The sequence below is a fragment of the Triticum urartu genome, chromosome 7, assembly GCF_003073215.2.
Source record: "Triticum urartu cultivar G1812 chromosome 7, Tu2.1, whole genome shotgun sequence".
In the NCBI taxonomy this organism is placed as follows: Eukaryota; Viridiplantae; Streptophyta; class Magnoliopsida; order Poales; family Poaceae; genus Triticum; species Triticum urartu.
This window is the reverse complement of record NC_053028.1, coordinates 272,989,628-273,007,794: the sequence shown is the minus strand read 5'-3', so window position 1 is coordinate 273,007,794 and position 18,167 is coordinate 272,989,628. Positions and strand designations below refer to the sequence as shown.

General features: G+C 48.0%; 1 protein-coding gene across 1 annotated transcript; it reads left to right on the top strand.

Annotated features, from left to right (window-relative positions):
• Positions 1–11,911: 11,911 nt before the first annotated feature.
• Positions 11,912–13,666, top strand: LOC125520480 (BAG family molecular chaperone regulator 1-like). Its single transcript, XM_048685421.1, has 2 exons — positions 11,912–12,668; positions 12,787–13,666. The coding sequence occupies exons 1-2, from the start codon at positions 12,180–12,182 to the stop codon at positions 13,267–13,269; spliced, it is 972 nt and encodes a 323-aa protein (XP_048541378.1). The 5' UTR covers positions 11,912–12,179; the 3' UTR covers positions 13,270–13,666.
• The last annotated feature ends 4,501 nt before the right edge of the window (positions 13,667–18,167 follow it).

Here is an 18,167-nt window from a genome sequence, read left to right as displayed (position 1 = left end):
GAAACACAATCTGGTAATGAACCTAAAACTAGTGATAATGTTAATGATAATGTTCATGATAATGCTCAACCTAGTAATGATAATGGCATAGAAATTGCTGTTAATCTTGATAACCCACAATCAAAGAACCAACGTTATGATAAGAAAGATTTTGTTGCTAGGAAACATGGTAAAGAAAGAGAGCCTTGGGTTCAGAAACCCATGCCTTTTCCTCCCAAACCATCTAAGAAAAAGGATGAGGATTTTGAGCGCTTTGCTGAAATGATTAGACCTATCTTTTTACGTATGTGATTAACTGATATGCTTAAAACTAATCCTTATGCTAAGTAGATGAAAGATATTATTATAAATAAAAGAAAGATACTGGAAGCTGGAATTTCCACCATGCTTGCTAATTATACTTTTAAGGATGGAATACCAAATAAACTTGGAGATCCAGGAGTACCCACTATACCATGCTCTATTAAAAGAAACTATGTTAAAATTGCTTTATGTGATCTTGGAGCCAGTGTTAGTGTTATGCTTCTCTCTTTATATCATAGACTTGATTTAAATAAGTTGACACCTACTGAAATATCATTGCAAATGGCTGATAAATCAACTGCTATACCTGTCGGTATTTGTGAGGATGTGCCTGTTGTACTGCAAACGTACTATTTTAACGGACTTTGTTATTCTTGATATTCCAGAGGACGATAGTACGTCTATTATTCTTGGAAGACCCTTTTTGAATACTGCAGGGGCTGTTATTGATTGCACTAAAGGCAATGTCACTTTTCATGTTAATGGTAATGAGCACACAGTACACTTTCCGAGGAAACAACCTCAAGTTCATAGTATCAACTTTATTGGAAAAATTCCATCGATTATATTTGGAGGTTTTGAATTTCCTCTTCCTACTGTCAAGAACAAATATGATATTCTTATTATTGGGGATGTGCATATCCCCGTTGAGGTAACATAGTGTTATTCGAAATTTCTCCGGTTCCATGTTATTCGGAATGAGTTCGTTAGCAAGACTTGATCAACCTTGTTAGTGGATTCCTTTTGATGATCATGAGATGGATGAAACTAGAAGGCACAACCTTCTGTACCCCACTTTTACTTTCTGTTATTTATATTAAATAAAATAAAAATAAATATTTTTCTGTCTGTTATCTGATTATCCGTGCAATATAAAAATACCTCAAAAATAAAAGTTCTCCAAATGCCCTGAAAATTAAATATGATTTTTCTAGAATATTTGAGGATTTATGGAACAAAGAACACACCAGGGGGGCCAACCACCTTGCCACGAGGGTGAAGGGCGTGCCCACCCCTCTAGGGCGCGCCCCCTGCCTCGTGGGCCCATGGTGGCCCTCTTCCACTTCTTTCTGCACCCACACACTTCATCTTCCTCCCACAAACACGAATAACCAGCTCAAGCACGAGTTCTGGCTCATCTTGCTGCCATTTTCGATCTCCTTGCTCAAAGAACCTCTCACAAAACTGCTTGGGGAGGTTGTTCCTTGGTATGTGACTCCTCCATTGGTCCAATTAGTTTTTGTTCTAGTGCTTTATTCATTGCAAATTTTTGCTGCTTAGATGACCCTGTTCTTGAGCTTGCATGTCAAATTTATATGGTCAAAAGTAGTTTTGATGCATGATATAGGCCCTAGGCACTTGTAGGAGTAGTTGCTATCAATATTATTGAGTTTGGTTTACTTTTATTTCGAAGTTACTAAAAAAATCAGAATTTTTCAGAGGAAGAAAAATGCTTAGGAAAATGTTCCAAGGTGGTTCTTCAAAGAAGCAAGGACCCAGGCTTGCAATGCGTGATGCTGACGAAGAGCCACCAAGAGACGCTCCAGTGCGTCCTTGTGAGTGTCCTTCTGAAAATTTTATGGATCAAGCGGGAATAAAATAAGAATTCAACGCATATTTGCGTAACGCTGATCTCGTGAGCTTCGAGGAAGAGAAGTGCAGTCAGTATCATGAGCTCACTAGCTCCTTTGTGAGGAGGTTTGAATTTTCCACTTCATGTAATTTTCCAACTGTCCTGTTTGATCTTTATGATAAATCTTATACCATGGACTTAGAGGATTTTACCACTGCATGCAAACTTCCACAATGGGGCAGTATAAGGGATCCTCGCAAATATGAATTTAGAGATTTTCTTGCCGATATAACTGTGGGAGAATCTAGGGATGTTACACAAGCTACCATAGGGGGCATTCACTTTCCTGCCATACATTATTTTGCTCTCTTCATAGGTAGATGCATAAATGGTAAAGATGAGGCATGTCACGTGTGTGTCCCTGACCTCAGTATTCTTAGGAGTGTTGTGTTAGGAGACAAATCATATAATTTGGGAGCCATTGTTGCACGTAGGTTGCATCTTAATAGACGTAATGGAGATTTCTTTGGGGGAATTTATGCAACCCGCGTAGCTAATTTTCTTGGTATAGATGTGCGCAAAGATGATATTGAATTACCTCCTGCCTATCTAGATTTTAATGCTATGGTTCATCACCAGTTTGTTGAGAGGAATGAATCACCTCTCCAGTACCGACTAATCTTTGACAGATGTCGTGCTGTCCGTATTACTCTCCCTGCCCCTGCCTTCTTTGATTATCAGGCAAGAGGAGGATATACTATTACCAGAGAGGAGGCAAATGAGTACGAGAGGAGAGAGGAGGCCGCTCGTTGCCACGCTGCAGCTCAGCAGGCGATAGCTGCTGCATCACAGTACGACCCCAACAACTATTATTATGGATATCAGCCAGGCCAGCCGTGGCCATAGACCAACTTAGGCCAAAAGCCTAAGCTTGGGGGAGTACGTATTCCTCACCGACATTACATTTATGCTCACACACTCATTGCTAGATGTCGATGCTCATACTTTTTCATTGTATCATCCATGCTAGTTTATTTTCCTTTTTATGCTTTCTTCTTGTGTGTTTAATAAACCTTAAGAAAAACCAAAAAAATTAGTTGTAGCTTTTAATTAGTTTACTTTCCATGCTTGTAGTAGTAATTAAAAAGAAAACCCAAAAATATTTCCTATTCTTCTTTTGCTTGTTGGGAGCTTTCCTGTGTAAATAGTTTTATTTCTTTTCTTTTCTTTGGGGGTCGATAGGAGAAGACTATAATTAAATTCTTGAAATGGATCTTATATGCATTATTGTTGATCTGACAAAAGAGCCCATATTGCCTTGTCTTCTCCTGTTTATTGAATGCTTGCAGATTCCAGCTTAGTCCAATGCACGTGCACTGTTATTATTATTCACGTCGTTCGGTCGTGCAAGTGAAGGGCAATTATGATGATATATGATGGACTGGCTGAGATGAGAAAAGCTGGTATGAATTCGACCTCTTTTGTTTTTGTAAATATGATTAGTTCATCGTTCCTGATTCATCCTATTATGAATAAACATGTTTGCAATGACAACTACAGATCATAGTTTCTTGTGCCATGCTTGATTAGCTATGAGTTATAATGGTTTACCTTGTGTGCCAACATGCTATTGAGATGGTTGTGATGTGGTGTGATAGGGTGGTATCCTCCTCTGAATGATTTAAGTGACTTGACTTGGCACATGTTCACGCATGTAGTTGAAACAAAATCAACATAGCCTTCACGATATTTATGTTCATGGTGGATTATATCCTACTCATGCTTGCATTCGGTGTTGATTAATTTTAATGCATGTTCATGACTGTTGTCGCTCTCTAGCTAGTCGCTTCCCAGTCTTTTGCTAGCCTTCACCTGTACTAAGCGTGAATACTGCTTGTGCATCCAGACTCCTTAAACCCCAAAGTTATTCCACATGAGTCCACTATACCTACCTATATACGGTATCTACCTGCCATTCCAAGTAAATTTGTATGTGCCAAACTCTAAACCTTCAAATAAATATCATGTTTTGTATGCTCGAATAGCTCATGTATCAACTAGGGCTGTCTGTATCTTCCATGTTAGGCAGGTTATTCTCAAGAGGAGTGGACTTCGCTCCTCACTCATGAGATAAATGGCTAGTCACCGGGATGCCCGGTCCCATGCTTTATGCAAACTAAATCAAAATAATTGCAAACAAAACTCCCCCTGGGACTCTTGTTAGTTGGAAGCACTCGTTGTTTCGAGCAAGCCATGGATTGATTCTTGTGGTGGAAGGGGGAGTATAAACTTTACCATTCTGTTTGGGAACCGCCTATAATGTGTGTAGCATGGAAGATATCGCCATCTCTTGGTTGTTATGTTGACAATGAAAGTATACCGCTCAAAATATTATTCACCTCTGTTTCAAAACCAAGCTCTGGCACCTCTACAAATCCCTGCTTCCCTCTGCGAAGGGCCTATCTATTTACTTTTATGCTGAGTCATCATCCTCTTATTAAAAAGCACCAGTTGGAGAGCACCGCTGTCATTTGCATTCATTATTGTTAGTTTACATTGAGTATGACTTGACTGGATCTCTTTTACCATGAATTACAATGTCTAGTCAGTCCTTGGTCTTTAAAGGTGCTCTGCATTTATGTTTTGCGGTCTTAGAAAGGGCTAGCGAGATACCACCTTGTTATATCATATTATGATTGTTTTGAGAAAGTGTTGTCATTGAGTTTTATTATTATGGCTCGCTAGTTGATTATGCTATTGATACGAGTAACTTGAGACCTATGCATTATTGCGAATGTGGTTAGTTATAATCTTTGCTGAAAACTTGAATGCTGGCTTTACATATTTACAACAACAAGAGAAAACAGAGTTTGTAGAAGTTTTTCTTTATCACTTTTAGTTTGTCAACTGAATTGCTTGAGGACAAGCAAAGGTTTAAGCTTGGGGGAGTTGATACGTCTCCAACGTATCTACTTTTCCAAACACTTTTGCCCTTGTTTTGGACTCTAACTTACATGATTTGAATGGAACTAACCCGGACTGACGTTGTTTTCAGCAGAACTACCATGGTGTTATTTATGTGCAGGATCAAACGTTCTCGGAATGACCTGAAACTTCACGGAGACACTTTTCAGAAAATAAGAAAAATACCTGCCAAAGATGAAGGCCAGGGGGGCCCACCGTCTTGCCACGAGGGTGGGGGCGCGCCTGCCCCCCTAGGGCGCGCCCCCTACCTCGTGGGCCCCCAGATGCGTCTCCGACTCCAACTCCACCTCCATATATTGAGTTTCGATGAGAAAAAATCAGAGAGAAGAAATCATCGCGTTTTACGATATGGAGCCGCCGTCCAGCCCTAAAACCTCTCGGGAGGGCTGATCTGGAGTCTGTTCGGGGCTCCGGAGAGGGGAATCCGTCGCCATCATCATCATCAACCATCCTCCATCACCAATTTCATGATGCTCACCGTCATGCGTGAGTAATTCCATCGTAGGCTTGCTGGATGGTGATGGGTTGGATGGGATCTATCATGTAATCGAGTTAGTTTTGTTAGGGTTTGATCCCTAGTGTCCACTATGTTCTGAGATTGATGTTGCTATGACTTTGCTATGCTTAATGCTTGTCACTAGGGCCCGAGTGCCATGATTTCAGATCTGAACCTATTATGTTTTCATCAATATATGAGTGTTCTTGATCCTATCTTGCAAGTCTATAGTCACCTATTATGTGTTATGATCCGTTAACCCCGAAGTGACAATAATCGGGATACTTACCGGTGATGACCGTAGTTTGAGGAGTTCATGTATTCACTATGTGTTAATGCTTTGTTCCGGTTCTCTATTAAAAGGAGGCCTTAATATCCCTTAGTTTCCGTAAGGACCCCGCTGCCACGGGAGGGTAGGACAAAAGATGGCATGCAAGTTCTTTTCCTTAAGCATGTATGACTATGTTCGGAATACATGCCTACATTATATCAATGAACTGGAGCTAGTTCTGTATCACCCTAGGTTATGACTGTTACATGATGAACCGCATCCGGCATAATTCTCCATCACTGATCCATTGCCTACGAGCTTTCCATATATTGTTCTTCGCTTATTTACTTTTCCGTTGTTATTGCTATCATCACTACAAAATACCAAAAACACTACTTTTACTACTGTTACCTTTTGCTATCGTTACCACCACTATCATATTACTTTGCTACTAAACACTTTGCTGCAGATATTAAGTTTCCAGGTGTGGTTGAATTGACAACTCAGCTGCTAATACTTGAGAATATTCTTTGGCTCCCCTTGTGTCGAATCAATAAATTTGGGTTGAATACTCTACCCTCGAAAACTGTTGTGATCCCCTATACTTGTGGGTTATCACAGGCCCATGAAGGCTTCATTCAATCCTCCTTTCGCGGACAGAATCCTCTCAACCACCGTACCCATCAAGGTACGATGCTCCTCTGAAATTGACGAATACCATAACATGTTCGTCAATGTATCCGGCGCATCCGGATTCCCGGAAGCAGCTGTGGCAGTACGAACTCCCTTTGAAAGGGTATGTCTACTCGACCCTAGAGTCATCTCCGGCTGTAAATCGGATAGTCCGGAACCTTTATTGTTAACCCTTGTAGGGATCGCACACTTCGGACCCTGGGCGGCCAAAGTTTCACCTTGGGGCGCCGGCTCCATTATCCCCTGATCGGGAGAGACCCTCTGGGACGACACCTCGACGTCGTCCGCCCTATTGGGTGAGGAAGCTTGTGGGGGCGTTTCGCTTTCCATCATCTCTGGCAGAAGGTCCCCCGAGGAGGAGGATTGTTGAGGAAGACTGTCTGCCGGACTACAAAACGCATATTCTAGATGTTACCTTTGCAAAGAAAAAAGGAACGGGGTATGTTTAAAATATCTTTGTTCACTTACGATTCGGCTGGAGGCTTGTCCTTACGAAGGGATTGTGCGACAACGACACCTTCCGAGCCTGAACCACCCAACAGGGGCGTTTTTCCCCGCTTAGGAGCCCTTACCTCCCAACTCTCAGAGGCGGCCCTTTTCTTACCATAGGAAGAAGGGATGTCAGCTTCTCCTTATCTTTTATCTTCGGAAGAGGGATCCCTAGTCTCCTCGGATACAGTGTGTGGTTTGCCTCCAGGATGGAAGCCACCTTTGGCTCCCCCACTCTCCTCATTCTCCTCTTCCACCGGCGCCTGGTATGGCGCCGGGACCAGCATCCTTGTTAGTACGGGACTAGATGAGTCTTCAGGAAGAGGAGCCGAACACCTGATTCACTCCGCCTTCTTTATCCAGCCCTGGAAGAAGATGGTTTTCTCAGCATCTTATTATGAGTTGCGTGTCTAAGCTGTATTCGAGAGTCAAGTGCTTACTAAGGTATCCGGATGGTCGCGGTCAAGGCTGATGTCCTTTATAGTATCCGGCCACTGTTTTCGTTTCTCGGAAAATAACTTCAACATTCCTCTGTGCGTCGCACAGAAGAAGTGTTGAAGGGTTCGTGGTCCTTCTGGATTAAACTCCCACATACGGAGGGGCCGTCTTTGTCATGGGAGGACCCGGCGGACTAGCATTACTTGAATCACGTCGATGAGTTTGGTGTTCTTCTCAAGGAGACTCCGGATGTGGCTCTGTAGAGTCTGCACTTCATCGGTTGATCCCTAGTCCAACCCCTTATTGACCCATGATGCGAGCTGAATTGGAGGGCCAGATCGGAACGCGGGTATAGCTGCCCACTTGGTGCCACGGGGTTCAGTGATGTAAAACTACTCCCGTTGCCATAAGTCGAAAGATTCTGTGAAGGATCCTTTTAGCTAGGGAGCGTTGATAAGTTTGTCCACTGTAGCACCACTGCACTCTGCTCGTACCCTGTTGACTACCTTCGGCTTCACATTAAAGGTCTTAAGCCGAAGTGTGGAGGAATACGGAGAAAAGCCTCGCACGTGATAATGAACGCCAAGATGTGAAGGAAGGAGTCCGGAGTTAGATCGTGAAAATCTAGCCCATAATAGAACATAAGCCCTCGAACAAAGGGGTGGAGGGCAAACCCTAGCCCTCGGAGGAAGTGGGAGATGAATACGACCCTCTCGTTGGATCTGGGAGTAGGAATAACCTGCCATTGAGCAGGAAGCCTGTGGGGGATTTCCGCGGTCAGGTATCTGGCCGCCCGGAGCTTCACGATGTCCTCCTCTGTGATGAAGGAAGGCACCCACCGACCTTGAGGACTGGGGCTGGCCATGACTGGGAAGCTTGAAACAATCGAAACTTTGGGCGCTGGAGCTCGAGGTTGGAGAGGATGACGAAAGGTTTGGCGTAAAGAAGCCAGACGGGCCGTAGTCCCTTTATAAAGGTAATAACTATCGAACGCCTACTCTTCGACCTTGAAACCTGCCTATTCTTAAGGAATCATGCCAACCGGACGGTTGGAATACCCACGTCCGTGTTGATGAGGATCCCGCAATAAGGGGACACGATCTCTGCTTCGACAAGACGTGCCAATGAAACCGCGTCTCGGAACGTGATATCACGTCACAGAAAATTTGTCAGCGGATTGGACTCGCAAAATATTATTTCCTCAGCGATGGTGTGTGGTATTTGTTTTGTAGAGCCGGACACGTTCGTTGCGTCCGAAGACTGTGTTGGAGTGTTCGGAGAAGGAACCCGCCTTGCAATGCAGAAGACAATTTACGCGCGGGACACCTCGTCATTGAAGCCTGGTTCAGGGGCTACCGAGGGAGTCCTGGATTAGGGGGTCCTCGGGCGTCCGGACTATGGTACGTGGGCCGGACTGATGGACTGTGAAGATGCAAGACCGAAGACTCTCACCCGTGTCCGGATGGGACTCTGAAGGCAAGCTTGGCGTCCCAGTATGAAGATTTCTTTCTCTGTAACCGACTTTGTACAACCCTAGTCCCCCCCCGGTGTCTATATAAACCGGAGGGCTTAGTCCGTAGAGACAGGGAACCATAATCATAATCAGATAGGCTAGACTTCTAGGGGTTTAGCCATTACGATCTCGAGGTAGATCAACTTTTGTAACCCCATACTCATCAATATTAATCTAGCAGGACGTAGGGTTTTACCTCCATCGAGAGGGTCTGAACCTGGGTAAACATTGTGTTCCCTGTCTCCTGTTACCATCAACCTCAGACGCACAGTTTGGGACCCCCTACCCGAGATCCGCTGGTTTTGACACCGACACCCTCCTCGGCCCCTGAGCCGTTCAGCCTGATTTGGGACATCCACCTTCCATTGAATATCCGGATCTTCTTGTGCAAGTGGATTCGTGGCCGCCTCCCTTTTGGGGTTGAGGTCCTCAAGCGCAATGGCCCGGGAGATGGGATGTGTCCCCTGTGTGGAACGGCGGAGGACGTGAACCACATTTTCTTCTCTTGCGTTACGGCCCAATTCCTGTGGACGTGCTTCCGCGATACGGTCGGTGGTCGTTGGTGTAACACCAACTTCCCGGACCTGCTAGCGGAAATTAACGCTTCCGCCCCCCGCCACCGCCACATTAGGTGGTTGTGCGTTGGGGTGCTCGCATGGACGCTTTGGACCATCCGCAATAAGCTTGTCATACAAAGAACACCTCTTCGACGTGCAACTGACGTGATCTTCAAACTGTGTGGTTACTTGCAGCTCTGGCGGCCGCTTAGCCTCCCCCAGAATCGAGACGCCATCGACACCCTCATCGCCGACCTTCATGCGATGGCCTTCCGAGTGGCGCCACCTCTTCCGCCCCCACCCCCGGAGCCCGACTAGGCCCGTGGCCTCACTGAGGAGCTGGATCCGTGACTCGCTCCTTGGGACCTTGCATGTTGTGCCTTGTGCTTTTTCTGCTTTCAGGGCTTGTTGAGCTGTGCCCTCAGCATTAACCTTTTTTCTGTACTCTTGTCTGTGTTGACTCTTCGCGCGTGTGTGGTATGAACCTTGTTGGATGATTGGTTCGAGCGGTTTGTTTTATATATAAGACGGGGCGAAAGTCTTTTTTTGATACAATATATTTTATTACCTCCTTTATATTATGTCGCAGGTTTAAGATAAGACAGCACTGAAAATTGCAATTATTTTCCTTTTTTGGGGATACAATTCATGTGCGTAGTCGTGAGCTAGCAAGGTAACGATCGAGCACCGACGAAAACAAAATGGGTGGTAGGTCCGAGTTGCAACTTGCAAGCCTGACACCTTACATTAGGTCCCTCGTCGTCGTCCGTTCCAGAAAGAAACAATCATCACGTATGTTTCCAAAGAAAAAAAAAACTCTCATACACACGACCCTCGCTGATGTACGTAGGTGAAAGGTTACGGCCGGCCGGCCGGCCGGCGTGTCGCGCACGGGCTCTGCGGTGTGTACGTATCGAGGCGGTGGTTGCCGCGTCGCCGGCGAGGGGGGCCACCCGAGCGTCGCGGTCTCGACTCTCGACCTCTCCTCCGGGGCGGTCAGAGTCTCCCGTAGGTTACGCCGTCCCTTTCCGATCACGTATCTGGGAAGCCGCGGAGGCGTAGCAGGATCCTGCGATGCGCCCGTCTGTCGGTGCTCTTGCTTCGCGGCGGGAAAGAACGTAGCATCAACCGAGCATGACAGGTGGGCCCTGGGAGGAGGATTCATGTCCCCACGTGGCGGCAGCCCGGCAGCGGAGAGGACGGTACGGATTTGCCCCCACGCGCACTCGCTGGCCTATTCTCGCTCCTTTCCACGCGACGTTAGGGGCGCGGGTAAAAACTCTTTTTTTTTTTCATTTCTAGCGTCGAGGTATGCGAGGCCGGGTTAATTATTTGTCAATCGTGAGTGAGCTTTCTGCTGACACGTTGATTAGGAGGATGAACTCCAACATACTGTTGCACGTGTTTTGCGCGCTGGGCACAGCTGCATGCCCGCGAGGCGCACGCTTTGTTTGGTCTTCTTCCGGGGTGTTCGCCCCTCACCATATTCTCGGGGTGGGGCCGGGCGACCGAGCCAGCTTAGTGCTAGCGAAACATGGTTAAATGAACGGCCGCGGTGCAGCATTTTGCGTTATTGTCTACTACACTGTAGCTGGTTGCCAGCGGCCAAAGCCACGTACTGATGGTAGTAGAGTATCTGGTAGGCGGGCACATGTGCATGCAGCATACTCAGGTCGCATGGGACATGCACGCATGCACACCATGCAATTGGATTACAGCCTGACGGAACGAACCGATCAGGTCAGGTCTACTGTACTGTGCGCATGCACACCAAGGGCAAGTGTTCCAGGTTCCATCATAGCAGGGACAATTAGTATACAATCAGATCATGCAAACAAGTGTGAATGTCCCAACTTCCAAGCCATGCATGATTGGCGAATGAGCGATGCTCCTCCCGCTGGCACCTCCCAGAGACCGACACTTGGGCTGGATCTACACCCACGTACGTACTCCCACGTACACTCCAAGATTCACAAGGAGAAAAGACTTTACAATGGTGTGCACATGAAGCATGCATATACCGATCCTTGGTGCCCTATGAAAAAAATATGTATATTCAATTGAAATCTGGTAGGTAGGAGGAGAACGAATAGGAGCGGTGAGGTGGCGAGCTCCATCGCCTCAAGAAAGCCAACAAAGAGGCGGCTGGCCTGGCTTTGCTTGGAGGCGAAGGCCGGCAACGACGGCGAGGAGGAGGAGCAGATGAGGAGATCCATCGATGGATGGAGCCGTCCAGAGCAAGCCAATTGCAACCAACCACCAACCCGAGCCACCCACCCGAACCCCTCACCAACCCGGAGCGGACGCGTCCATCGACCAAGCGTACGCACACAGAAACGCGCCACCTCAACCGCCCAGCCCGCGCGCGAGTACCACCTCCTGTCCGGTCCTGCGCACCCAGCCCAGCCGTACGATCGATGACACTCATCACAGGGTGAAAACCTGGGTATCCGTAATTTCCAGGCCAATTTACAGCGAGATCAGGTGCAAATGTGCAATTGCCAGATCTTGCCCCACACCAACAGCTGTTTTATTGCATGTTGCTCGCTTGCTTCGTTTTTGTTTATCACTATAAATATTTCTCTGCTCCCCCTGCCACGCCCCGCCCTGTCTCTTACTATTAGTTGTACCCTGTCCCTCCCTCCCACACAACCTGACACCCACTTGCTTCTTCTTCCTCCCCCTCCTCCCGATTTCTCGAATTGGGCTCGCAATTTTGGTTCCTTGTATTAGCCTCTTCCTGCACATAGAGAGAGCATCGATAGCAAGCTGATTAGGCTAGGTAGATAGATTAGCTAGCCTCTGCTGCGGCTCTGACCAGAGAAGTATACAAGCTTGATTGGGAGGAGATCGAAGCCAAGATGATGCGCGGGAAGGACCAGCGGCCCGCGGCATTCTCCCCGATGAGGGAGTCGGTGGCGGCGGCGGTGCAGGAGGAGGTGTGGGAGGTCCGGCCCAGCGGCATGCTGGTGCAGAAGCGCACCCCGGACTCGGACCCGCCCCCCGGCGGCGCGCCCGTCCCCACCATCCGCGTCAAGGTCAAGTACGCCGGCGTGTACCACGAGGTGTACATCAACTCCCAGGCCTCCTTCGGGGAGCTCAAGAAGCTCATGTCAGAGAAGACGGGGCTGCACCCGGACGACCAGAAGGTGGTGTACAAGGACAGGGAGCGCGACTCCAAGGCCTTCCTCGACATGGTCGGCGTCAAGGACCGCTCCAAGATGACGCTGCTCGAGGACCCCACCGCCCAGGCCAAGCGCCTCATCGAAGAGCGCCGGAATGCCAAGGCCCAGCGCGCCGCCAAGGCCATCTCGCGCGTCAGCCTCGACGTCGACAAGCTCGCCTCCAAGGTAACCTTCTTTTCTTTACCGCTAGCTCCTCCTCCATATTTGTTGATATTCATGGATGGCCGGCGCTTCCGTTCCATGGGCTGTTGAGTTGATATGGCTTGGCGTGCGCGCGTGGCAGGTGTCGGCGCTGGAGACGATCGTTAGCAAGGGCGGCAAGGTGGTGGAGGCCGATCTGGTCACGCTCACCGAGGCGCTCATGAGCGAGCTGCTCAAGCTGGACGCCATCGTCGCCGAGGGCGACGTCAAGGACCAGCGCCGGATCCAGGAGAAGCGGGTGCAGAAGAACGTGGAGACGCTGGACGCCATCCGCGCCAAGATGACCAAGAAAAACAGTACACCTGCTGCAACGGCCAATAAGGCCCGGGCGCCGCACCTGCCCCCTCGTCCGCCGCCGGCGCAGCAGCACCAGCAGCGCCGGCAGTTCCAGCCCGCTGCGCCCACCACGGCGACCGCCCCCGCGCCGCAGACCGCGACGGCGAGCTGGGATACGTTCGACCTGCTGTCCTCCACGCCCTCTTCTTCCTCACCGGCGCCGGTGTCCACCATGGCGCTGGCGACCACCACCTCGCCGTCCCCGAGGTTCGAGTGGGAGCTCTTCTAGAGGTTGGGACAGGCCCGCCCACCAGCCACATGCGTGTACACGTTCATCAGCCTCATCTCGGTCATGGCGCGCATCAACTGTCACATTGTTCCCTTCTTCTCTCTCTCTCTCTCCATTCTTTCCTTCCATCTTTGTTTTTTCTCTTTCGAGTGTATATTGATCTCCTCAAAAAAGGCAACAGCTCCAGTGATATGATTGTGCCCAGCGACTCCCAAATCCACACGAAGAAGATACACACACACACCCATGATCTCTAGGCATGCATGCATCGGGTGTGCTGTGCTGCAAATAAGTGGTGGCCTTATGTTGATGAAGGAATTTCCACGGGAAATTTGTGTATAGTATTGTACAGTGTACTACATCAAATCATCAATTACCATTATATGTGCCTGTCTTATACGTGAGGGATGTACTTGTACTATGATCCATCGATCCAACATTGTACAAACAAATGCTAGCTGGTGTATTGATTCAAGAGGGAAAATGATGATGGGGATTGATTAATTGCAGGTGCAAATGCAGCACTGATTGACCAATCGGGTTGCAATTATTTAGGCATCTGCCAGGGCAGGGTAGTTAGCTTTGTCTCTTCGAAAGGTTCCATTCACTACTACACTAGTGGTGGCTTTGTTTGTCCATCCCTTAATGTAGGATAGTACCTTTTCTTCACCTCTGGCTTCCTCCCCCTTTCTTCCATGCGGATGCGGTGTCCTCTAGTATATGCTGAATTTGTCGTGTCGGCATGACAGGCATCATTAGCTGTTGGGAACTCAGGGCTGAGGAGATATACATATATTTGCGTGCTTGGTATAAGCTTGAAGCTTCCATGCATGCTTTCCATGCATGTGGTTGCTAGGTCAGTGCGTGTTAGCTGTGATTGAATGGTACGGCAAAAACAACAATACTCATAGTATTACTACTATTATTACAGGCTGATTCCTTACAATGATCTTCTGGTATTAATGACCTGATCATTACATACCTTCATTCTGTTCCATGCTAACGATTGTAAGAGTCTGTTCACTGGAACTAGTACTAGAAGATGACCTACTTTGGGCACTAAGAAAGTAGTAGTAGGAACAAACAACGGCCTGAAGAGAAAGAAACTTAGTAGGAAGAACAGCCTTAAAAGAGAAATGGAAGATTTATAAACATCCGTGTTAACTGCTACGGCAAGATCGCAGCCATCATTCAGATATACTACTACTACTATGAACACTTGTCTTATTTTAGGACAATTTGTTTGGGGTCGCGTGCAGTGTGCAGAGCATCTGCATCACAAGTGGTTGGTAGTTTCAGAGTCTGCTTCTTCCTTGCACACAAAGAATCAATGGAAGAAAGAAAATAGAAATAAAATCCAAGCAAATGCGGGCAAGTAGGAGTATGTTGGAAGAGCAGGAATAGCAGTCTAGGAGCGCACCCATGAAGTATAGTAGCTTAATTATTGGCCAGATGCAAATGAGCTGTATTTGTTCCATGCACGCGGCTAGCTGTTTTTCACCTATCAATTCAGCACCGGTGCATGGTCGCCGTCGACGGCGACGGCGACGGCGACAAGGGCCGGCACAAGGCAGCTTAATTTGACATGAGTTCGTTCGCTACAAGCCTCCGTCCTTTTTCCTTGCCTTGCACATCTCGTAGCTTGTACAGAAACAGATGGGGTGAGAGATCATCTCTTGGTGAGCGCACGGATTCACGTGTACAGCTGCACATATTTTGCAGTTAGAACTGAGGCGTCGCCCTGTCGGTAGCGCCTCAACAGCTCGTTAGGTGCAAAGCCAGGCGTGCGGTGTGAGTTTGGTCGACCTGTGGAGGAAGGAAACGTTGCATTGACTTGTTATTTAAGCTGCTGCTGCTGGTGGTCTTTCCTTTCCTCGCGGCCCTCTGTCACTCAGACGCCGACCTTACGTGTGCGGGACTGCATGCAGATACCTAAAAGTCGAAGAGGTATTCTTCACGAGCAAAAAAACCTACTAGTGCCAGTGCTAAGTACTGTATGGTCAATATACCATTAGGAGTGTGCATCTGTACGCGTTGCAGCACGCATGTGCCGCGTTCCCCGTTAATAGGACACGTTTGGGGTCGTACATATATCGAGTGCTGGACTGCTGGATCGGTGATTAACAATGGCCTTCTTGAGTTGGTGCCAGAGTAGTTGACTTTGCGCAGCCAAACGGGGGCGATCATGTGTCCACCGATCCCGACATATTCTTCCCAAGTGCGAAGGCCTCACGGCATGTACAATGATCGATAAAGTTGTCTTATCTTATACTCATTGTGTGACAAGACATAGAAAGTGATGTACAATAGGTTATTCTTAGTCTTGTCTTCAATAACTAGATATCCCTAAATATGTGGTGAGTGTTAGAGTTATATTGATTATGACATTTGCCTTTTTGTATTCTTGCCTTTTGGCATCCTCATGTGATGGCTTTCGCCTCCTAATAATACAAGTTGCTTTCATAACATGATATCAGAGCTTTAGATATCTTTTTTTCCACACACGCAACTCGTGCTGATGCGTTTGGCTGTTGCATGATCATTCCGCTATTGCCTTTTCAACACACACACACACAAGTATGATGTTTTCATCGGGCCTGCGTCTTCGTCGCTACCCGCGGACTTTTGAAGGTGTTCCCTATATTGATTCTATATCGCACATACACCATTGCTCGGTGCTTGGTGCTCATCCGTCTACGACGTTGTCCCCTTCGGTGTCTTCAACAGGCTGTGCTAGTCGCTGTTCATCGACTCTTCTCGCGGCTTCTGCCCGCGGCGGTGACCGCTCTACGCCGACTCCTCTCGCGGCTTCCACGCGCGGCGGTGACCGCTCTACGTCGACTCCTCTCGTGGCTTCCGGGCGCGGCGGTGATCGCTCTACCTCGACTCCTCTCACGGCTTCCGCGCGCAGCGGTGACTGCTCTGCGCCGACTTCCCTGGTGGCTTCCACGTGCGGCTCTACGTCGACCTCTTTCGTCGTGTCCCTATCTGTGCGTGAGATTGCGCAGCTGCGATGCCTACTTGCTGCTTGGGATTCTTCACCGACAGGTTCTGCAGGTTCCGTGACTGACTCTTCTGGCACCAAGAAACCATTTTCTACTCATTCAGGTACATCCCCATGGATTCTTGATACTGGAGCATCTTTTCATATGACTTATGATTCTTCCACTTTGACCTCCGTTCGACCTATCGAGTCTCCTGTTCACGTTCTTACTGTTCATGTCACTCCCCTCACTGTAGCTAGTCGAGGCACTCTTAGCACTTCTTCATTTCATGTTCCCTCTGTCACTCATGTTCCTTGACTTACCATGCAGCTCATATCTGGTGGTCACATTGTTGACTCTAGTTGTAGGGTCATTCTCGACTATGATTCATGTTCCGTTCAAGATCATCGCGCGAGTGCTCTGCTTGGTGCTGGCCCTCGACGCTCTGATGGTCTCTGGGAGCTTGAGTGGCTTCGTCTTCCCTCTGCTGCCACCATCGCCAGTCTCACAACCCCTATTGCTGCATTTACCAGCTCTTTTCAGCAGTGGCATCATCGTCTTGGCCATTTATGTGGTTCTTGTCTCTCGTCTTTGGTTCATCGTGGTGTTCTGGGGTCTGTCTCCGGCAATGCTTCGTTGGATTGTCTGGGTTGTAGGCTTGGTAAGCAGCTTCAGCTACCCTACCCTCACAGTGAGTTAGTGTCTGAGCGTCCTTTTGATCTCGTTCACTCTGATGTTTGGGGTCCGGATCCCTTTGCTTCGAAAGGGGGTCATCGCTACTATATTATCTTTATAGACGATTTTTCTCGGTACACTTGGATCTATTTCATGTCTTCTCGTAGTGAGGTCTTATCTATATACAAAAAATTTCCTGCCATGGTTCATACCCAGTTTTCCACTCCTAATCGTGTTTTTCGCACAGATTCAGCTGGTGAGTATATATCCCATGCGCTGCGCGGATTTCTTGCTGATCAGGGTACTCTTACTCATTTCTCTTGCGCTGGCTCTCATGCTCAAAATGCTGTGGCCGAGCGCAAGCATCGTCACCTTCTTGAGACGACGCGTGCAATGATGATCACCACATCTCTTCTGCCTCACTGCTGGGCTGAGGCTGTTACTACTTCCACCTATCTCATCAACATTCAACCATCTGCTGCTCTACAGGGTGGTATTCCTCTCAAGCGTCTTTCTGGCCGTTCTCCTGATTATTCGGTGCTTCGTTTGCTTGGTTGCGTTTGCTATGTTTTTCTTGCCCCTCGTGAACGCACCAAACTAACCGCTCAGTCTATTGAGTGTGTCTTTCTCGGATACAGTGACGAGCATAAGGACTATCGGTGTTGGGATCCTGTCGGTCGCTGGATGCGTATTTCTCGGGATGTGACCTTTGAGCAATCTCGTCTGTTCTACCCATGCCCATCCTCCTTGGCCTTTTCCACGGAGGACATCTCATTTCTTATGTTTCCGGATACACCTCCTTCCGTGCCCGGTATTCCTACTCCTCGTCCCGCTGTTGCAGATCCATCGTCGTCCTCTCCTACGGTTTCTTCTCCTTCCTCATCGCATGGATATCCACCTTCATCACCGACACCTACCCCTTCTCCATCTTCATCACTGATACATTCCTCGTCTCCCCCTCCAGTGATTCGACCTCTTCTGTCCTTTCTGTTTCATTATACTCGGCGTTCATGTGTTGTGAATGAATCTACTAACGACCCTCTACTTCTGGTGGGCCATCTTCCTCCTCTCACTCGACTTATAGTCATCTTCTTCGTGTTCTATGATATCTTTGTGGCACGATCTCTCATCGTCTCTTTTCCCCCGTTCCAGCTCCTTAAAGCTCCAGGCCTATTCAGATGCTACGTGGGCTAGTGATCCTTTGGATCCGCGTTCACTTTCTGCTTATTGTGTTTTTCT

Bases quoted from the DNA above. Each gene is read 5' to 3' on its own strand.
- LOC125520480 (XM_048685421.1), top strand. From the start codon at position 12,180: ATGATGCGCGGGAAGGACCAGCGGCCCGCGGCATTCTCCCCGATGAGG. The intron at 12,669-12,786 runs GTAACCTTCTTT...CGCGCGTGGCAG, and splicing joins TCGACAAGCTCGCCTCCAAG to GTGTCGGCGCTGGAGACGAT.